Here is a 21,532-nt window from a genome sequence, read left to right as displayed (position 1 = left end):
TTTCTAGGTAAGTGAATGGGAACAAAATACACATTTCAAGTTAATCTGAAGATAATATGAGGCTTGAGCAATCTGAGTTACACAAATCAATTGGACATCTACCAAAGTTTCAGCATGTCCAGGTCTATTTTTAAACAGCTGTCAACAGATTTCCATTACTTCTTTTCCCTACCTATAGACTGTTTTTCTAGGGTGGCATCCGTTCATCTTGTCTCTCTTTACCTTGACAGCTGTGACAATGGGAACAGGTTCTTCCAAACACTAGTCAGAAGCAATTAAAGGCATCACGCATCACTATTCAACGTCTACCATGCAATGGATCAATATTCCCTACTGTCCATAAGGAAGTTGCTGTTTGTTATATTGTTCGTGATTAGCTGAAATCAAATGAGACAGAACCGAGAACATGACTCACCACTGTAGGATCATTTCACAACCTAGAATTACAGTCAGCCGAAGCACAATTATCATTCAACAGTAATTCAGACGTAATTCCTTTGTTATGGTATTAATTCTCTTTGTGGAGTATAAAGCCCCACCCTCATTTTATAAATTTTAATTTAACCGTAATATTTATTGTGTTCCCAGATTGGTTTTCCACCCAGACGGATTACTTTTTATTTAATTGGGCGAGTAAATCATTTGATTGTTTGGGCTACATTTGGTACCATTTTAGCAGATTTTGCCAAAGAAACAGTATATTATTATTATTATTTTGGTGATAAACTAAAATTCCCATAAATCAGCCCTTCCTCTTGAAGAAGTATGATTGAGCTTGAACGAGCACTGAGTTCAGTAGGCAAGTCTCGACACACAGGGACCTATAACACATGAACACACAAACAAACACATGAATGACATTTCAGTTATTTGCAACTAGGAAAAAACTTTTTCTGGTCATACCTCTTTGACAAAAGCTTTGTAAAAGCTTTCATCTGTTAAAATAAGATAAGATTTTTTTATTCTGCTTTTTCCGCGATTTTGGTATATATTCCTAATTATACAAATTCAAGAGGACTGGAGGCATGATTCTTTTGTTATGTTTTGTTTTGTTTTTTGGATAGACAAAAAAAAAACGACTTAAAAGAAATAAAACATTAGTCTACTTTTATAACAAGTGGGTAGGTTTGAGGTTCGGATTGGGTTGTTTGGGGCAAATCTGGCACTAAATACAAAATAAAGTGTTGAGTCATGAATGGAAAACTCTCAGAAATCTGCTGTGTTGATCAGCTTTGTATGAAGTGCATATTGCTTTGAAAGATGCGTTCAACCTAAAACACAGAACTCCCAAAGAGGCCCATCCTTATCGCCCCAAATGCAATGGCCCTAAAAACAGGCTCCTCACCTTGATGCAATGTGTCCTGAACACTCGTTACAATTAGACAGCAGCTGTCCAAATCTAACATTTCTTGTGTTTCCACATCGGTAATTACAATACTCAGTATGTTAACGTACATGCCAAAAACCCTTGTATGCCATGTATGCCAGCATTGTAATGCAATATCATAATATGCACAATTTTACTACGCTACATTTTACACTCACAATAGCATTAGACTTTCCTCTGCTGTAGTTTTTTAGGTGTAAATATTCCATCATCTACTAATAATGATTAGTAACCAATGCGTGTAATGAGCTGTAATTCATCCTATAGTGATTTTAAAGCAGGAAAGTATTCAATGCGGATATGATGGACTCACATTTCAACCGGTTTCCTCGTTATTATGCCAATTCACTTTGACTGCTCCAGTGCACCCTTTTTTGGGCACATGCTCAAGAGCAGGTCGGACTGGTCTGACAACAGAAATCTCGGCAGGAAGAGGTGAGACTAAACACCCTCTGTCAATTTCTCACAGTCACACAGACACTAAGGACAGGTGTGGAACTGACACGACGCTGACACCCGGCAGCGGGGATTTCTAGCCTTTTTTTTTTTTTTTTTTAACTTCACTGGAGGGAATACCAACCAGTACAATGCAGTAGCTTTTTCTCTGATCATCAGGGCAATGAGATAATATAATCCATCCTTAATCTCTCAATGGAAACACAGGTGAGGACCAATATTTCAGATTCGATCCAGAATAAAGTTGCTCTATGGTGATCATCAGTTAGAATTGAAAAAAAACTATGGTCCTGTATTTTCCATCAATCTCTGGTCACTTTTGTCGTTAAGTGAATGTGTTAAGTGAGACTAGTCATTTTTGGGTAGCATGCATTTGACCTTCAGTAGCTCTCGTCTAACTATTATTATGAAAGTAATATGATATTAAGGAAAATTCTGAATTAAAAATTACCAAATTGGAACAATGACCAAAAATGGATTTTTAATAAAACATATATTCTAAGTCTAAGTGAGCTTATGTATAGTCAAATGTGTGTTTAAATCATCAATTAACAGTATTATGAAACAATAGAAAACAGGGAATGAAAGAATGCATTGAGTCTCGTATCAATGGTATGTTGGTTCAGGGGACAGGGTTGACTCCACTGAGGCAAGTTCAGATGTGTGCAGATTTTGACATATGGACAAAACCTGGACATGTTTGACAATCATCAGTCAAGATGATGGGACCTCAGAACAGAGAGGCATTGTCACCAGAGTATCACCAGAGTGTGTCGGCTCAAGTAGAGCCACATCGTCACTGTTTTGTCAAAAAGAAATCTTCGATGTGATCATTTTGAAATACCTAAATATTACACCTTGGTCATGATGATCGGCTGAAAATTCATCCATTCTGCTACTTGGGTACTCAGGCAGCAATGGAAATGGCACATGGAGAGACCCAGGAGGAGAGAGCCAAAGAGCTGGTGGAGGAACAATTCCTTAAAGAGCTCTACCTTTTCATGAAGAAGAGAGAAACACCGATAGAGAGGATCCCACATCTGGGCTTCAAACAAAGTACTTAGAAATATTATTAACTTTATCACATTTTAAAGCACAGTTTCTGGGTGTCCGCGAGCTGTTTTTAATGTATTTTACATGTTTTAATGTTGTGGCTGAATTGTGTGTGTGTGTGTGTGTGTGTGTGTGTGTGTGTGTGTGTGTGTGTGTGTGTGTGTGTGTGTGTGTGTATATATATATATATATATATACATAGATGTATATACTGTGTATATATATATATATATGTATATCTATCTCTATATATCAATATCTATATCAGATTCAAATATTTAAGTCAAATAATTGATTAGTTAATTGACGGATAATTATTCCGCAGCTGTCTAATATTCAATCTATCATTTGAGAACATTTTAAAGCCAAACATTCCCTAATTTCAAATTTTCAGCTGCCTCTCTTTGTTTTATGTCAGTGTAAACTGAATAATTTTTGGGTTTGGGCTGAAATCTGAAGATGTCAACTTCACTATTCTCTGCCATTTCATAAAATAACAGATTAATTGATTAACTGAGAAACAATAAGCAGATTCAAAAGCAGGCTCAAAATTCTGCTAGCCCTAAATTCTAATAATGAAATGTTGTTGATCATGTTTATTTTCCCTGTTTTTCAGTTGATTTATTTTTGATGTTCAAAACTGTCAGAGACTTGGGTGGATACCACCAGGTAATCAAATATATTTATTTTTTACCATTTAAGTACTATTATTATTTTTAGTAGTAGTAGTAGTATTATTGATAGATTATTGAAAGTATATTTAATTAAAAAAATGTTAATTTAGGTGTGTTTTCAAAACTAATGCTAACACTAAAAACCACTGTTATGAGGGGATAAAGTCACAGGCTGAAGACTGACTTAAAACACTTCTGATATTGATAATGTCCAAGCTACATACTTGTTACTACACAAGGAAACATGAAATAAAAGAAATCATTGTCATATAAATCATTTGTAGTTATCCAATTATCCTCCAGGTGACTGCTCAGCAGCTGTGGAAGCAAGTTTACAACAAGCTTGGAGGAAACCCACGGAGCACAAGTGCAGCCACCTGCACTCGCAGACACTACGAAAAGTGAGCTAAACGATGTGTCGTACATTTGACAGGCTGTGGGGGGGTTCTTGGTTTTCTTAATGGTTTTATCTGATCTGTGTGTTATTTTGTGCAGGCTGCTTCTGCCCTACGAATGCCATTTGAAAGGCATATTGATGAATGCCTTGCCTCAACATCAGCCCAAAGATTTCCACTATGCCAACTACAGCAAAGACGACGACGATTGCCGCAGACCTGCCAAACGCAAACTGTTGTCAATTCAGCTGCACCAGGTTGGTTATTTTATACTCAAACAAGATAAGCGAGATGAAGTAAAGTTTTCCAGCACTTTTGCGGAAACACAAACTTAGACAAATGTGACTGAAATCAAACAAGTATTCTTCATTAGTAAATAATTCAATACTGAACTGGCTATTTGGGTTACAACTGCAAGTTAACGGGTATGATATGATGCATTAATATGATACATTTTTCCTAGCAACTTATTCCTGTGAACAAAGTTAGTTTTGCTTTACCACTCCTGTGTCTGTACAGTGCATATGAAGCTGCAGCCAGCAGCTGGTTGGCTTGGCAAGAAAGCAAATAAATGTCAAACGATTCCTTCAACCTCTGACGGAGCACTTATCTTTCCAACAGAGACCACATAACCTCCAGTCAGATCCACATGGGAGTGTTTTCGCTCTGCCGCTCCACTACCCGCACTACTATCACCCAAACCACGCAGTTCGGCCCCCGTATGTCCCCATCTCCTCCTCTGTGTTGACATCACAGAGCCCCCCCGCCCCCGAGCCCCAGTTCGCTTTCCATCAATCTTGTCTAAGCCCAACAGACAGGGTTAAGGAGCCACTGGAGCACTTGCGCCACCTGGCAGAACAGTACAAGACCTCATCTGGATTGACTGAGCCCCTGAACCTTAGCACTAAAGCACCAAGCCACGAGACCAACAGAAACCCTGTCTCATCTTTCACCCCACCTTTATCGAACAAGAACCCAAAGTTTTTGAATAAACCCTCTCCTCTGTACACTCCTCATTGCCCACAGGTGGTCAGAAATGATGTATGTGAGACACAGGATGGTGAGGCAGTTGTTGGAGTCACACCCTATTCATATCCTGTGCAAGCGAGGGAGGCATATGTCTTTGACTTCAAGGCCCAAACAGCCTCAAGCAGCCCCACACATGACTCTGCTCCGACATTGAGAGCGGATGAGGGCGCCACAGCAACGGCGCAAAAACCCAGCTCTCCAAAAACGGACTTTACAATCCAGCAAAATGAGAGGGCGGGCACTCCAGAAGTGCAGGGGCTCAATCTCAGTCATAGTCTGCCCAGCCTCCCTCGAGACAACGGAGGCAAGATGGAAATTGAGATACCACTGTCTATGTTTCACAACTGGCTCCGGCTATGTGGGTCCTCGGCCATGTTGCATGGAGCTACGCAGCTACATACTCTTCCTACTCAGGAGGAACACTCTGCACAAAGGAATTGCTCCGACATAGACATCCTCCCCACCAACCTGTCATTTCACATGAATCCCCAACACTGGAGCCCGGCCGCTGAGGATCTAAGGCTGAGGCAGAGGCACGTGCCAAGCCCCACACAAACCATCCAGACGACTTTTAATCACCACAACACAAGCCAGGATCATTTCACCAGCTACAAGCCTTTGCCTTCAGGTGGAATTTTGAAAAATGCATCCAGCCAGGACGTCTATCCAGTTGATTGGGAGGATAATATGAAGTCATACAGCGCCAAACCCCCAAGCTACTGGGATGCCTATGACAAAGAGACCCATGCCTCCCAACTCCAAGTGAAAACTGAGTCTAGTGCTCTCGCCGTTAAGCAAGACTTTACAGCCACTAAATCCTATGACGAAGACACACCCAAGGGAGGGAAAGAGAGATCAGAGACGGAGCCCTCAGCTGTCCTGATGGTGAATTCCAGCTCCGCTTCTCTGTTGCATCTCACCACCGAGGAAGTGATGAAGCTGAAGAAAATCATCTCGAGCTCATCGTGACACCACATTAAAGAAGACTCATTTTACATTGCTTTTTCATATACTGCCTCTTCTTTAAGTTCTCTATTTGGTAAATAATCAAAATTACTTGACTTTGTATTTACAAAAAAAAGTGGCAAATTAAAAAAAATGTTAAATTATGAATAATAATTCAGTAAGAGCTGAGCTTGTTTTAAGGTCATATTGGCCTTCTTTATTATTATTTTTGTATAGAAATGTCTCACTTTTATAATACATTTATACTTTTTATCCTAATTATGTTGTAAATCTATATAAATTCACGCAAATAAAAGTAAGTGTTGACTCATGTGTTGACTGAGTGATCCTGTGGTCATCGCTTCATACTACTGGGTGTTTTTACATGAATCCATTCAAACAATAACTTATTGTCAAGCCCATCAGTATTTCCATTTTGAGAATAACCGTATGTCATATGTTTGGAAGTAGGGCCCAACAATAAAAAAGAACGGTTCTCATGAAGTATGACCGAGCTCTCATTGTTCCTACGAAAGAGCCGTTGAAAACAATCGGAGCATTTCTGAAGGTAACATCATTATTTAGAAGACATGTGTCAAGCATAAAAGCCATTCCTGCATTTTTATGCTTTGCAGTGAGGTAGTGGCATCAAGCTATATTCAGGAAGAGGTGTAGTAACTACTGCCAGAACATCAATGTGACTTTATTAACACCTCAATCTGCCAGTTTCACCTTTTTTTATAGGCTGTGAACACCTGTTTCATTAAAGTTGCACATGGATGGGGTTTTTTTTTTTTATCATATTAAACGATATTATATATAACTCATAGCATCCCATGTGCACAAAATCATTGGTAAATATTTAGTTTCCTGTGGGAGGGAAGCATTCTCTCATTATTTCTCTTTTAGTCTTATAAGCATGGAGACGCTTTGCTTCTGAACTTTTATATTCAAATTGAATATTTGCCACTTCTGCCCTTTAACAACATTTCACGGTTGTACTGTTGGAAGACACCGGATAATCTCCTAAGCCAAAAGAGGATATGTCAATTGTTCTTCAGTAAGTTTTTTTTTAATTTTTCATAACTGCATGCTTGAAGCTTACATGTGCAGACTACTATTATGTAATTGTTATTGCTGTAATTAGTATTCTCCGATTCAACATTTAATGTGTGGAATTTCTGGGTAGGGCAACAAAATGGAAGTGGAACTGACACATCCATCACTGTAACTTTAGACAGTGATTATTGTCTGCATATTTGTTATTAACAACACAAAGGTCCTGTGATAACAATTATTTTTTCAGTGTTCTAAAAATGTCTTTTAATATGAATAGGGCTTTAAGCCATTAACAGACAGACTTACTGATTAAGCCATCTGCTTATAAACTGATTCCTTTTTCCTTTTGCGTTTGGTTTGTTTACCTTGTTACCTGTCCAACTTCTTACCTGCTCTTTATTGCTTTAAATTCATCGTTGAGGTTTCAAAAAGCTTGACAAAAATATGAGGGGGAAGTTTTGACGAAATCCAGTATGAACATGTTTGGGCAAGAATTTTACTGTTCACGTGGTTATCAAAAGGATCTTTTGTTTTGAAATCCACAAGAGTGATTTACTCGGCTCAGCGTAGGCATCAGGTCGTTGAGTATGCCTTGGAAGGCCTCAGGCAATACACATTACGTTCTTTGCATGTTTTACACATTTCCTCGCAAAGGTCGAATAGTCAGACATTTTTGGTTTTTGTTAGTTACAGTATGAGAACATTTTTAACGTCATTATACAAAGCAAGACCTTTATACAAGTTTAAAATAATACTACACAAACTTAACAATAATAATCTGAAAATTTAAGTCGCACTTTACGAAATATACAGTACGGAGTTATCAGTAATTTTAAATAAGTGAGACACAATAAAAATTACTAGACAGTATATTTTGAAATTGTTCAAATCCCTTCAAATTTTCCAAATTTATAATGTTAAAAACTCAAATTGTAGCATATAACAGTTTTAATTTATTTTCGTATTGCCATCAGTCTACACAGATGATAACTGAACCCAAAAAGTGTGTTGCTACTGGACTGAATCTGAACCAGCTGAAGATTCAGAAAATTCATAGAACCAAAACCTCTTGTTTGCTAAAAGATGATTATTGATTTTTAATTGCTCCGGCTTGCTTTAGACTGCATGGAGGTAGCTGTACGAGTCAGGTAAACCCCAAGAAGCTAGATGCAATGTGCTGCATCAAGTTGTAATGGCTTCCACGGAGGTGTGGTGACAAGATGGTTCATGTCAATCATCACATCAGCACGAACACACTGGTGGGAACTCCGAGGGGAGCTGTCAGTCCGAAAAAAGATGTCTTCTGGGACTGTTTTGTTCATGACTCAGCCGAGAGATGCAAGCAGACCAAACTGTGCTGCGGTTTGAGTATGAAAGTACGAAAGCCTGGTCGTCGAAGGAGGTAGCAATTGGATTTATCGTAACTACAAAATATAGAAATGTCCTACTACACTATTATATTGAGCAAACCTTTAACAGCATCCGGAAGCATTAAATACTTGGATTCAAGTGATGTGTGGCATTAGTTCACCTATTATATGGCCTGCCAATCAATTTGAGAGTGATAGCAGGTTGATTTAAAAAAAAAAAAAAAAAAAAAAAAAAATACACTTGAGACTTGAAGTTTTGGTGCGGTCTGAAATTTAGTGAAAAATCATCACATCAATATAAGGAATCACTGTTACAGGGCATTTGGTGTCTATTTAAATGTGCAATATTACTAGACAATGGTACAGTTAGATTTTTCTAGATTTTACATTTTCTAGATGTACATACAGTCGGTTTTGGGCTGGAATTTCAGACTCACACTTTCTACTAATATTGCAGGTTGGGTAGTAAGATACGATTCATAGAGGTAGAGGTAGAGGAAATACAGATAAGTGATTTTACAGTAAGTTAGAATGTGTCCTCTGCATATCTTGAAATGGCACCATTTATCATGTCCATCTTTGTTTCCTTGACCAGGCATGGTAACCAAGTAGAACAGTTTCTCACTCCTGTGACTGCAACTGTGGCAGTGTCATCAATAACTGTGACAAATAAAAACAGAGAAAACTTTAGTACAAGGTTAATAAAATAAAAAAAAAACGGTGTACTTAAATACCATCACATAAGCCTTGCTTTATCAGGCACCAACTTTTTTGATATCTAATGAGTTGTGTTAAATTAACTGCATGGCAGGTCAATTCAAAATGATAACTGTTTCTCTGGAACAGCCACACACCACAATTAAAATTCCAGTCGGTAACAACAGCAGACGTCACCTCCCTGACATTTGAAACTATTCATGCACATATTTGTCATAACCACAGCTCAAACTGTGAAGTTGCCAACTTCTTATTGGATGATTGGTTGGTATGAGGATATGGTCCCTTTACTTATCAGACCATGCTCAAACATTATTTACCTGATCACCGTGATAAGGATGTGAGTATGTCATTGCACAGGTCACAGTCATCCTCTGGTAGGAAATGTATTTTGCTTTTGCTTGTTCTTCAATGTAAGCCCAGTAGTCAAACTTATAGAAAACGATACAGTACCTTGATAAGGTGTGGGGTTTACACTTTTTATTCTCCAGTATTTTAGCTTTTTTATCCATTGATGAACCAGTCTTGTGGCACAATTAGGCTGCTTGTACTTTCAAAAATTTGCATAAGCAATTCAATACCTAATTTAAAAACGCTGTCACTACTTTTGTTACCTCTGCGAAGTACATTGCAAGCCTCAAATAGAGATTCATCACTTGTAGCAAATCATTTCACTTAGAGTTGAGATCTGAGATTATGTCAAACTCTGACCAATTAGAAAATGACAGCGACTCAATTTACACCATCAGCAGATTAAGATTCTGTTGACATCATATAATAAGCTTGTTAAGACTGCGGGATGAAATATTTTTCAGTATTGCGGCTAACACACATTGTCCCAAAACTCTTTTTAATATTGTCGATCGCCTTTTAAAACCACCAGATTTTAATGGTCATCTAGTGATGATTGCTCTAAGTTTTTTGCCTTTTCCAATGACAGAAATGACGGTGTTAGATCCAACATTTCCACTCCTGCATCTTCCACAGACATCTCCTGCCCCAATCGTCCCATTTTCAGCCATTTCACCCCAGTTTGTGTCAAAAAATAGTGGACATTGTACTACACTTGAGACGTTTCATTAGAAGTTTGGGATGTGGTTGCCCCCAGTCTGCTCAATATAGTGAACATTTCCCTTTCTAATGTCTGTGTCCCTGACTACTTCAAGACCGCCTGTGTCCAGCCTCTTCTCTAAAAACGTGGCCTTGACTCCTCTGTCTATAACTTTAGACCAGTTTGCAAGCTTCCATTTGCTGCCAAAAATCTTAGAAAAGTCAGTGTAATTACAGCCCCTGTAAGCCCTGTCAGACAACAGTATTTAAAAAAAAAAAAAAAAATCAGTCAGGTTTTAAGAAAAAAATCACAGCCCAGAAAATGCCTTTCTCAGAGTCACAAATTACCTCTTAATGAGTGCAGATGCTGGAGACTGCTGCATTCTCATTTTATTAGACTTAAGTGCAGCTTTTGATACAGAGGATCATGGTATCCTGCTGAACAGACTTCAGCACTGGGCTGGTATACCTGATACAGCCTTACGGTGTGGTTTACAGCATACCTGTCAGATCATAAGCTTTTTTTATTTTATTTCAGTGGGTAATAGTGTCTCATCTCTGGCCCCAATAATGTGGAGTGCCCCAGGGTTCAATTTTAGGCCCAATCTTATTTTCACTGTATATGCTTCCCCTTGGTCACATAATACATAGACATGGTGTTGCTTTTCATTGTTCCATTGAGATAATCTTCCAGTAAAACCCCTTGAAACCTCTAATCTGTCTGGTTAATTGTCTAGCAGACGTAAAAGACTCAATGCTTGCAAATTTTCTTCAGCTGAACTCAGATATAGAGGTACTTGTCATTTGTTCAGAAAACCTGCATGTGCAGATGAAGTCATATGTTGGTGCCATTGTTAAAAACAACAAATCTGTGGAAAAAAACAAAACAAAGACGTAGGTGTATTCTTTGATTGGGGCCGCAGTTTTGAATATCATATAAGCAAGCTCATCCAGTCTTGCTTTTATCATCTCATTGGATAATAATAATAATAACAATAACGATACTGATAATGATAATAATAATAATAGTAATAATACATTTTTTTTTAAATATTTGTAAATATTTGAATATTATTATTGTTAGCAGTAGTCGTAGTAGTATTAGTATTATTACCATCACAGACATCACAGCTAGGTCTCTAACTAGCACTTAGCTTGTGCCCAACCTACTGCCAATTACAGTATAGTTCTGCATTAAACACAGAGATATTAATAATACCTCTGTGTTGTATGAAAAGGTATTATTTATAGAATACTGGGGGGAAAAAAAACATTCCAGACTGCTGGAAACACACTCACAATGCATTTAAAGTTACACAATACCAGCACTGTAAAAGCTGGACCCAGTCATCGTCTTAGCTTGCTAATACACATATATCAAAGTCTGCGGCACAACCTGTTCTCCAGGACATATTTTCCCCAACCTCTGGCCCTTCTCTGTAAACAAACAATCACACACCTGAACAATGTGTGTAGCAGTTGACACACAGGTGCATTATGTACAAACTTAAACTCATAACTTTGCCATTCCAAGAAGTCCAATAATCCGTTAGTGTTTATTATTATATGATGACACAGCCCACATTGTATAAGAGGACAATTATGTGTTCGAGTCAAAGCGGTATTTATCTTGCTTAGCTCTAGTGTCATCTGTAAGTCCTGTTGCCCTGAATGGGCGCACTAAAGAACAGTTTGTGATCTATGTCATTGTTTGTAATTGCTTTCTCCGTGGTAATTAATAAACTGACCAAACAAGAAATTCTACCCTAATATATAAAACCTTACTCAATCCAGAGCTGTACAATATAAAAAATAACCCCCCTTAGTAATTTACTGTAATTGTGATGCAATTTCCCTGAGCAGTTAACACTTAAAACAAGTACTAAAATAAAACAGACTGAAATAGGAATAAGAATTCATCTCTTACATATCTATCGCTTTTACTGAGACATGTTGTTAGAAAATAAGCACTGCAAAATATTGATGGTTATCTAAAGAAGGCGGGCAGGAATTTGATTCTTCACTCAACATTTTTTGTCAGTCCGGGAGGGTGACATTTTTTTTTTATCTGAACAAGTCTGTGTTCATTTCCATCCCTCAGACTCAGTAACAGCCCTAGTTAGTGTTGCTCTGCTTCTTGTTACAATGCTAGCTTTGTTGGACTGTCAGAACAAACAGGTAATTATGTGTCATGATGAACACTGGGAGAGGCTTTTGTGCTCAATGCAGGCTGGAAAGTAAATCATACTGCAAAATTCATGCGGGCTAAAATTTGAACAGTGAGAGGAATGTGCTCTGTGACAGAAAGCCTACCTTTCCTTGTAGTAGGAAGAGAGCAAAGTGCGGATCTCGACAGATAAATCCGGAACCGCAAGACCTTCTCTGGGAGACGAGGGTGTTACTTGAAAAAAGAGTAAAGACAAACAGGAAGAGGACTTAAAACACTTTAATATACTGTGTAAAATATATCAAACTCCAGCTCAATTCCAAGAACAGTTGAATCGAGGGCAACTGGACTTGGTTTGTGGATAGTGTTCACGTTTCACTTGAGTGAAAAATCTTAAAGTATCTACAATCAAGTAGAGTTGCACCTGATTCAGGTCTTTTTCGAGAACCATGCCATGGATAACTGACAAGCTTCCCCATAGACATCTAGATCAAATATTTCAAACATCTCCGTTTGCAACTGGAATTTCTAAGTTGATTAGCGGCTGATGATGGTGACTGATGCTCTTTGCAGAAAAAAAAAAAAAAAATTTTATTCAAACAACACACCCAGATTTTAGGTATGAACATATTTGTTTTCACTGGCTGTTGCTATAGATCATATCTGTATGTTTTCTTAACAACCGATTGACATGTTTTTGTCAGCAGGTTTTTAAGTCAACAGTGTCCCTTGTCTCGTTGACCTATGTCATTCTTGGGAAGTGTTGTTTATCTCTTTTAGATCTTTGATTTGCTCAAACCCGTCCGTCTACTTTCAGGATAGGCATCACTCCAGCTTTGCGCAGAAGATGACAAAGGATGACTAACGTTTTATGTTTGATTATACTGTCAGATATAGAGGCATAGAGGAACAGATGTTGAATTGTAACTTGACCATGACATTCTGATATATCTATGGAAAAGTAAATTTTGCAAGTTTTAGCTCCATAACTACAAGTCATGTTTAGGTTTTGCTTGCTCTTTGAGGCAGCCTTTAGTTTTCTTGCATTTCCGCATGATATGGAAATCAATTAGCAGACACATGAAACCTACTTAGTTGTGTAATCACAGTGAAGATTAAGTCTGCCTTAAAATGGCTATAGTCAATATTTTTATATTAACAATGGATCACATGACTACTTGTATGTGAAAGGGGTCACTAGTGGCGACAAATGCACAAAAAGCTATAAGTCTACTCTGCATTTCCCACCAGCTCTAAGGAGGTATTGGGGTTCTCCAACCCGCTACTTTACTGTTTAGATTCATTCTCCCTGCTCTAATAGAGTAGTTTTTGAGCGAGCTGTTTTCAGCGAAAAAAGCTCTAAAAATGCACATTACATTGCCCAGCACATAACCGCAGACGTACAACGCTAGAAAATAGCTGGTGAAGCATGTGGAGCAGTGGCCCATGTGATCTAAAGATCTAGACTTTTCCTTTAGGAGTTGGTGGAGAGCAAAACGGAGCTAATAGGAGAGTGAATATTATACTTACTGTATATGCATCAGGTGGATACAAACATGACCGCAAATGAATGCTAATGTAGCGCAGTATCTCCTGTGTGCAAAAGGGAGACTGTCCTCCCGTAAAAACAAGCCGATAGGTCATCTGTACCAGCAGTTTGTTACAACCAATAGTTACGTTTTTTGTGTTAGGCAATCTATAATCTTTTCCCAAAACCTAACCAAGCAACTCAGAGGGTGGGGACAAATGACCTATATGGTCGTTTAGGTTGGAGGACTTACATATCCAACTGTTTGCTAAGAAGTTAACCATATTAACTTGAAAAAACAAAATGGTGTGTTTACGCTTGTTTCTGTCGGAGCCAAGTGGTTAAAAAAAAATCTGTTACTGCCGCTGTAACTGATCATTTACGCAGTTAAAGTGCAGATTAACGTCAAACTTTTCACTCCTTTTCAATGTTACTTTGACACAAATAAAAGCACACTTGAAGTAAGCCAGCAAAAACTGCTGGTAAAGACATGTAAGTCTCCATTCGAATGACATCGGTGGGAGGTATCAGTGTGATTATATGATGCAGGTGTAATTCGTGTGTTACGCTTGTGTTACACTACCTATTTCATGGTAAAGCGATCCCTGCTTCACTGTGGTGGATTTCCTGGGGTTCGGCATTGTAATCTTCAGGAGGTGATCACAACACTGCTTCCACTGGCCTGCAACAAATAGTATAAGCTGTGACTTTGAACCACATAAATTGAAGATCTTTTGTCAGTAATTAATATCTGCGTCTCTCGCTCTGCAATTAGCATGTCAAATTGTGTTTACAGTAGGTTGCAGGCTGGCAGCATTTCAATACTTGAGTCAGCCTGACATTCTGTGATAATACCTATCGAGGTGATATCATACCTGTCATACCACATACCTTTCATGTATTCAAACACAACCTCATTATCACAGTAACCCTTTGTCTTTGTCTTGTGCTGGTGTCTCCCTTGCACTCCTGCAACCTTAAATCTGAGCACTGAACAATTTCCCTGACAAGAAAAACTGCCAGCTTGAGAGAGTGCTGCACGCAGACAGCTGTAAATTTCAACACGTCATCAAAAGATTGTCAGGGATAATGACAAATCAAAATAAAGTCCCCATACACCCCAGAGATAACTCGTGTAATTAAAAATGAATTCAAATTAGGGAGCACTGTAATGGGAAATAGTGTTAACTGTCGTGCAAGATAAGTGATCTTTGCACGCTTGTATACAGATACTGAAGAGTAAAAATACCATGAATTAACTCCCATAGACCTTAATTTGTCAATTTGCATTCGTAAATGCCAGAAGTAAGTTACTGTTATAATATCAGTTCAATATATTTAATGATTTTAGTTATTAAATAATTTTTAGTGTGCCATTGTGCCATTTATTCCTCTACTTAGCAGTTTGCTGTGTGAACTTACAGATCATTTCTCTCCAAAGTAAAATGATGAGTGAAAAGACAAACACTTGCTGTGATAACAGGTTCAAAGACACATTTCTCAAGCCTGTTCCTTGTACGTACACCAAGAGCAAATAAAAAGCATTTTGGAGACACATTCTATATCAATTTTTACCACAAAAATGATTACACAAAATGCAATCGCTCCCTGCAAACACTCCCTTATCAAAGATTTATTTTAATTCTCACAAATGCACTGAGGCATAAAAAGAAGTTACAATAATAGCCCCAAGGTGCACAGTATTTAATTTATTTTGCATTAGCAGACTTATGCTATGTATATGGATAATACTATCAGAGAAAACTGCAGTACTGAAAGAAAGAAATATGCTTCCTTTGAGCACTGCCCCCACTGAGAATTATGCTCATGATTAAGATATGAAAAAAATTTGGCAACAAGCTATTTTGAATCTTTACAAAGTTCCTGAAATGTTTTGCATTGAAGAGATGACAGAACGGTAGGATTAAATGGGGCAGGGAGACAATTTTCTCAAGATATTGTTGTTTTAATAAAGCTGCTGAAGCATAGGACTATAATTATAGTTGCACTGTAGTATGCACTTGAGAATATAATTGCGTCTTTTGATCTGATTTTCACAAATATGCACAATGAGAAATGCCCTTCTAATATTCCCATTTAAACAGAAATCCTCTACCTCAACATGTCCCACACCTTCTTCCCTAAATCGTAAAAGTCATTTTTCAATTCAGCCATTGTTATAATTAAACAACAAAGACGATTGCTGCATGATTCTATCTGTCAACAGGCTGACGGTATGTGGGGCATTTAAAAACTATGATAATGGCACTTGGGTGCAGGACAAAGCATACCTCACTATAGTGAATAATATGTCTATAACTTAATTCATGTCTTAATTACTCTTTAAGTTGACCATTATTATAAAATGAAAGTGGGTGTTGCAGCTCCATGAATCAACATAATGAAAAATTAATTACTTAAGGTGTAAGGTGCTGTTAATGGTGATAAACCCACGATTAATTATCACCACAGTTTTAGTGTCTTTCAGCGAATTGTTTTGGTTGTACGGCCCACAATTTTACTGTTTTGGTTCACTCTTATCTGCATCGTTTTTTGACAGCAGCAGGCAGCTGTTTTCAGCAAAAAAAAGTTCTAGTAAATACACTGAACGCTACCTGCCCAGCACCAAACGGCAGGCCGGTAAAGTTAGCGACTAGCTGGTGAACACAGTGGGGGATTATTTAGCAGCTAAAGAGCCAGATATTTCCCTCAGGAGTTGGTGAAGAGCTAAAAGGGTTGTGAATTTTTGTACTTACAGACATCGGGTGGCGTTAAACATAACTCCGAATGAAAGCTATTTAACTCCATAACTGCTGGATTTGTAAATAGTTAACTCAATGCTTACAATTTACGCATATCACCTAAAAAAAGCAATAATATGTCAATATCCCCAGCGTGTCTTTTTTTTCCCTCAAGTGGTCAAAATAAAAAAAGAAAAAAAAAGAAATTGCCTACCAAAATGAACCAGTATATTCCTACAAATTGTAGTGCCAGAGATCAGAGGGGGATTATATCAGTTAAAACTAACTGTTACATTATGCTGTAGTTATGTATTTGCTTGAATCCACTAGAGAAAACCACTAAATCCTCTGCTTAATGACTCAAATTGGCCCTGTAATTTTTAGCCTTGTTACAATGTGCAATGTTAGAAGACTCTGAAATGTCTGCTTGTCTTAAGACATGGCTGCACAAAATTGTTTCTTGCTGAAATGTCAAGATCATATTCGGTTGTCATCCTATTCAAAGTTTGAAACACTGCTCCCCCGCCACTCCAACACAATGGAGACGGACTTCAGAGTTTTCATCATGTTGATACCGGACACTATGTCGCACATGGAGGGTCATGTGTCTGTTTAACTTCTTTACAACACTGAGTCGGAGGAGGTGGTGAAAGTTAGATAGATTATAGTTGTCACCCGTCTGTAGATCATTATTGTAGATCATTAAATTTTTTTTTATGCACACAGGATGAGGAAGTAGAGACCATTTAAGACGATCTCAGTAAAACATAAGATGTGACATGCATATTTCAGTGATGTCACGAACATGTCATTACAGAATCCTGTTTTGCAGGTATTGGCAGTTATACAAATACATGCACTTGATGAACCTCAGGTATATTTCCAGATATAATGATTTGGCTGAGTTTCAGTGAGGTGCAGTTTCTTTCCCCGGCATTTTTTGATACAGTTATGATTAAAACACGGCTCAGCTTGTTTTGTAACTGTAAAAACAGCCAGTCATATAAAGGGAATTGGAGAAAGTGCATATTGTGACTCTCATGTGGCAGTATTACTTGCAGTGGGGTCTTGCCAAACTACTTTACATGAAAATACAGAAGACTCAAGACTAAGACACATTAAGTTAAGACGTGCAGTATGCAACTTCTCTTGCTGACATGGAACAGTTAAAGCCTCGTGTAATACTTTTGGCGCAACAGTGACGCCTTGGACAAAAGGTCACAATTTGAAACTGCAGTCTGTTAAATTTGTGATGACAACAAACAAGAATGTGCTGTTACTGTAATTTCTTCAAAATTCAAAACAGGCAACTATGATGAGTCTGCGTCCCCAGCAAAAATTAAAAGTGAGTTTTCTATGATGAAAAAGATGATTAGAGAGTGCTTTAAGGTACTCGCATGCTTCATGAATTTCTTAAGCGATACTGATGCATCTAGACCTACTGTAGGTGTTAGAAACCTCCAGCTTGGTCTCATTTCTTGCTTGCTCGCCGAGAGCTAGATGAGAGGACTGATACCACTCTCATGTCTGCGCGCTAAATGTGAAGCTACCGCCAGCAGTTGATTAGCTTAGCATAATAACTGGGAAGATATAACATGTTAATTAGTGAGATTTAGAGGTTCTTACAGGCAGCTATTTTTATCTTACACCATGCTAGCAGTCTCCCCCTGTCTCCAGTCTTTATTAGAGAGGCCATGAACCAAGAACAGGACAAGTGATTAGTTTTGTGTGCAGGTGTGGATCAGGGTGGATACTGAACTACTGTACTATACTTTATGGGTGTATTTTAATACAGAACAATAACAATTTAAAACTGGTTTGTGATTGTAATAACACATTTAATGGAATATGAAACCTTAGTAGAAGTATGAACTTTCTTTCTAGTATTAAAAAGGTGGTGGTTCTTACTTCACACACCCTGTACTTGTCAGTACAATTTTTATCAGGGTTTGCCAAAGCACATTATAATTATTTTTGACACTAAATCTATCATTTACCTCTTGGCATGTGGCCTAAAATCACACATAACAAACCATGGAAACTTCAAAGCTGCCGAGCTGAACTGTATACTTAGCAGCGTTGCTAGACACAGGAATGTAAAGTTGCTCTCGGTTGTTATAAAAACAAACATTTGTGTTCTGGTTCATCCAGGCCTCACTCATGTTATAGATGTGCTGCCAGAGGGCATCCGTCCAACTCTTCCTGTCTTCATTTAGGTGTGTGGTGAGTGTGTAGGCTACGTCCTCTCCTTGACACTGTGTACTGATGTATAAACTCTGGGCATGGACAGCATCTCCCTCGAATGCACAGACAAGGGTATCCTGACAAACACACACACACACACACACACACACACACACACACACACACACACACACACACACACACACACACACACACACACACACACACACACACACACACACACACAAATATATGCACAGTATCAAAGTAAGTAAGTGTTTTCCTAGTAGCATCCACATAGCTAAGATATAAGATATTAATAGTTAACATGTCTATTGACAAAATAATCCAACAGCTTTATCTGCAGTTTAACAGAAGCTCGAAGTAAATCTGCTACTGATAAAAACATCCTTTTATACATATATCAGCTGTGGGAGTACATTTAGATATGACCCTACTCTACAGTTACGTTCTAACTACTGATTACGTTTTAACTCCTTCATATACCAATAGGTTATTTAATAAAATAAACTAACAAAATGTGGGATGGTCCTCCTTAAAGGACAGTAGGGAGTTGCATTGTATGTTATTTATCTGTAAGGCTCTACTGACAAAAGCGGCCTCATTACCTCTGGTCGCTGGTCTCACATAAACACTTACAATCCCAGGTAACAGGACAATTTAACATTAGCTGTGCCACATGTTCAAACTGAGCTTGGTGCAACTAGTTTCAAGAGTTGTGCTCCCTACTCAGGACTATGCTCAAGCATTTGCTGTTCCACTTGTAAGTACTCTCCTTAATGTGAAACTAATGTCTAACTTGTATGTGCAATTTTTTCTGTTTGTTCTTACACACGGGCATCTCTTGAAAGAGATCACGATCCTCACTGAGACTACCAGTTTAAATAAATAAAATAAAATTCCAAAAATGTAGCTGTCATGAGATAATTAATAGGGTAGAAAAGTTAGGAAAAAAGTTCCATGACACAAATCTGTAGTCTTTTTTTTTCTCAAAGGTTTTGCATATTCTTACATAATTTTACCTATTCGAACCTTAAAAAGTTATTCATATGTCACAATCTGAGAAGTTAAGAATGAAAATCATTTTTAGGTGGAACTGTTAAAAACTCATAAATATCTGAAATTGACACTGCTTCTCTTGTAAGGGTTTAATCTATAACAATGCATTGTATTTTAGAGTCATATCAAATATTTTTGATGCAAAATCTTACTGTGAAAAATAACAAATGACTATACTGTAACTGTCAGATAAATGTTATGGAGTAAAAAGTACAATATTTCTCACTGAGATTTAGCAGAGTAGAAGTATAAAGTGGCATAAAATGAAAACACTCAAGTAAAGGACATGTTCCTCAGAACTGTACTTAAGTACAGACTCAAGTACTGTGCTTAAGTACAGTGCTTGAGTCAGTGTACTTAGTGACTTTCCACCACTGTGTCTACACCATTGTTTTGTTGTGTGTATTGAGGTGCAAGTCTAAAGTGATTGTCTTCATTTTTGTAGAATGATGGTCAAGGAACACCTCAAATGCAAAAGGGTATCATTTAGTAACCCTACAGACATGTTTTAAAGTGTGTGAAAATACACTACTATGATTAATATTTTGTTTAAGATAGATTTTTCCACATAAAAAAAAACAAAAACAAAAAAAACAACTCTGAAAAGAGGCTAGCAGCACATCTAGGCTTGCTTCCACATTGAGAAATTCTTGATCAGGCCTCGTGCCCAACCGACCACCTCTGCTTGCACTTGGTTGACTAGTGAAAGAGCAGTGGCTAGCATTGGTGAGATTCAGCCAGAATGGTTAGTGTAGTAAGCATCTTTTTTTTTTTTTTCTTTTTTTTTTTTTTTTAATGTTGTGTAGTTTGTAACTAGCTATTCCTGCACAGCGTCAGTTGTGGTGCTAATGCAAACTCTCGCTTTCTGTACTGACAAATCTGTTCTGCACTGGAGGTTCCAGGTTTTGCCCCACCCCAAAAGTTGATGTGATTGGTTCCATAGGTATTTGATGTATGAAACCCAGGCTGTCTGAATCTGTGTTTCTGAGACTGTCATTGGTACAATCCAGTTCCAAGGTGGAAATTCTCAGCCATGGCGTTGACGGCTTACTTCGGTCATGCTATGCCTCCCATCACATAAAAAACACCAAATGGACGTGTTAACAAGGTCAAACACTTGATTTTCATTGGAGGGGGTCTTTAAATTACTTTTCTAAACTATAACATAATATGTCTAACAGAGTGTAAAAAAAATTAATCTAGTTTAAAGTGCATGCAAAATATTCCAATCCTTAGATGTTCACCATTACAACGGGCTTCCTCTCCTAGGAATTTTTCATTAATTCACTAGTGCACTCCAGTTGCCTTGGCATGTTAGTGTAATCAACATGGACCAAACCCTAAATGAATCCATTTCCTTATTCATCAGGCTTTGCTCGTTTAGAACCAACCTTTCTGATTGGGATTACAAGTAATGGCTTGTCCTCAGACTCCAGGTCTTCTTGACTCTGATAGCAGAGCAGACTTTGCCCCCTGAGGACACCATAGACATTTTCCCAGCAATTAAGGTCCTCTCCAAGCTGAATGAGAGCAGGGAGTGAAGTAATACTGTTAATGATAATGGGATAAAAACAACACAGAGTGTGAAAATATATGAAAAATCTAGTCACCTTAACCTTGAGTTGACCACTTATAACTGGCTGAGTCATGCACAGAGGCTGAGCAACTAAGCGACAGCACATCTTTCCATACAGAGG

The 21,532-nt window shown here is 38.0% G+C and overlaps 1 protein-coding gene across 1 annotated transcript in view; it reads right to left on the bottom strand.

Annotated features, from left to right (window-relative positions):
- Positions 1–10,164: 10,164 nt before the first annotated feature.
- The window catches only part of LOC120806713 (rhotekin-like), a 16,025-nt gene continuing 4,657 nt past the window's right edge, over positions 10,165–21,532 (bottom strand). The window contains exons 8-13 of the mRNA XM_040158090.1: positions 21,446–21,532; positions 21,227–21,355; positions 18,730–18,892; positions 14,414–14,512; positions 12,449–12,536; positions 10,165–10,384 (exon numbers count right to left, since the gene is read on the bottom strand). The exon at positions 21,446–21,532 is cut by the window's right edge and continues 20 nt beyond it. Of these exons, the coding sequence (XP_040014024.1) occupies positions 10,165–10,384; positions 12,449–12,536; positions 14,414–14,512; positions 18,730–18,892; positions 21,227–21,355; positions 21,446–21,532 (786 nt within the window). The remainder of the gene's footprint in view (positions 10,385–12,448; positions 12,537–14,413; positions 14,513–18,729; positions 18,893–21,226; positions 21,356–21,445) is intronic.

Source organism: Xiphias gladius, chromosome 20 (assembly GCF_016859285.1).
Source record: "Xiphias gladius isolate SHS-SW01 ecotype Sanya breed wild chromosome 20, ASM1685928v1, whole genome shotgun sequence".
Taxonomy (NCBI): Eukaryota; Metazoa; Chordata; class Actinopteri; order Istiophoriformes; family Xiphiidae; genus Xiphias; species Xiphias gladius.
This window is presented reverse-complemented; position numbering and strand designations above follow the sequence as displayed.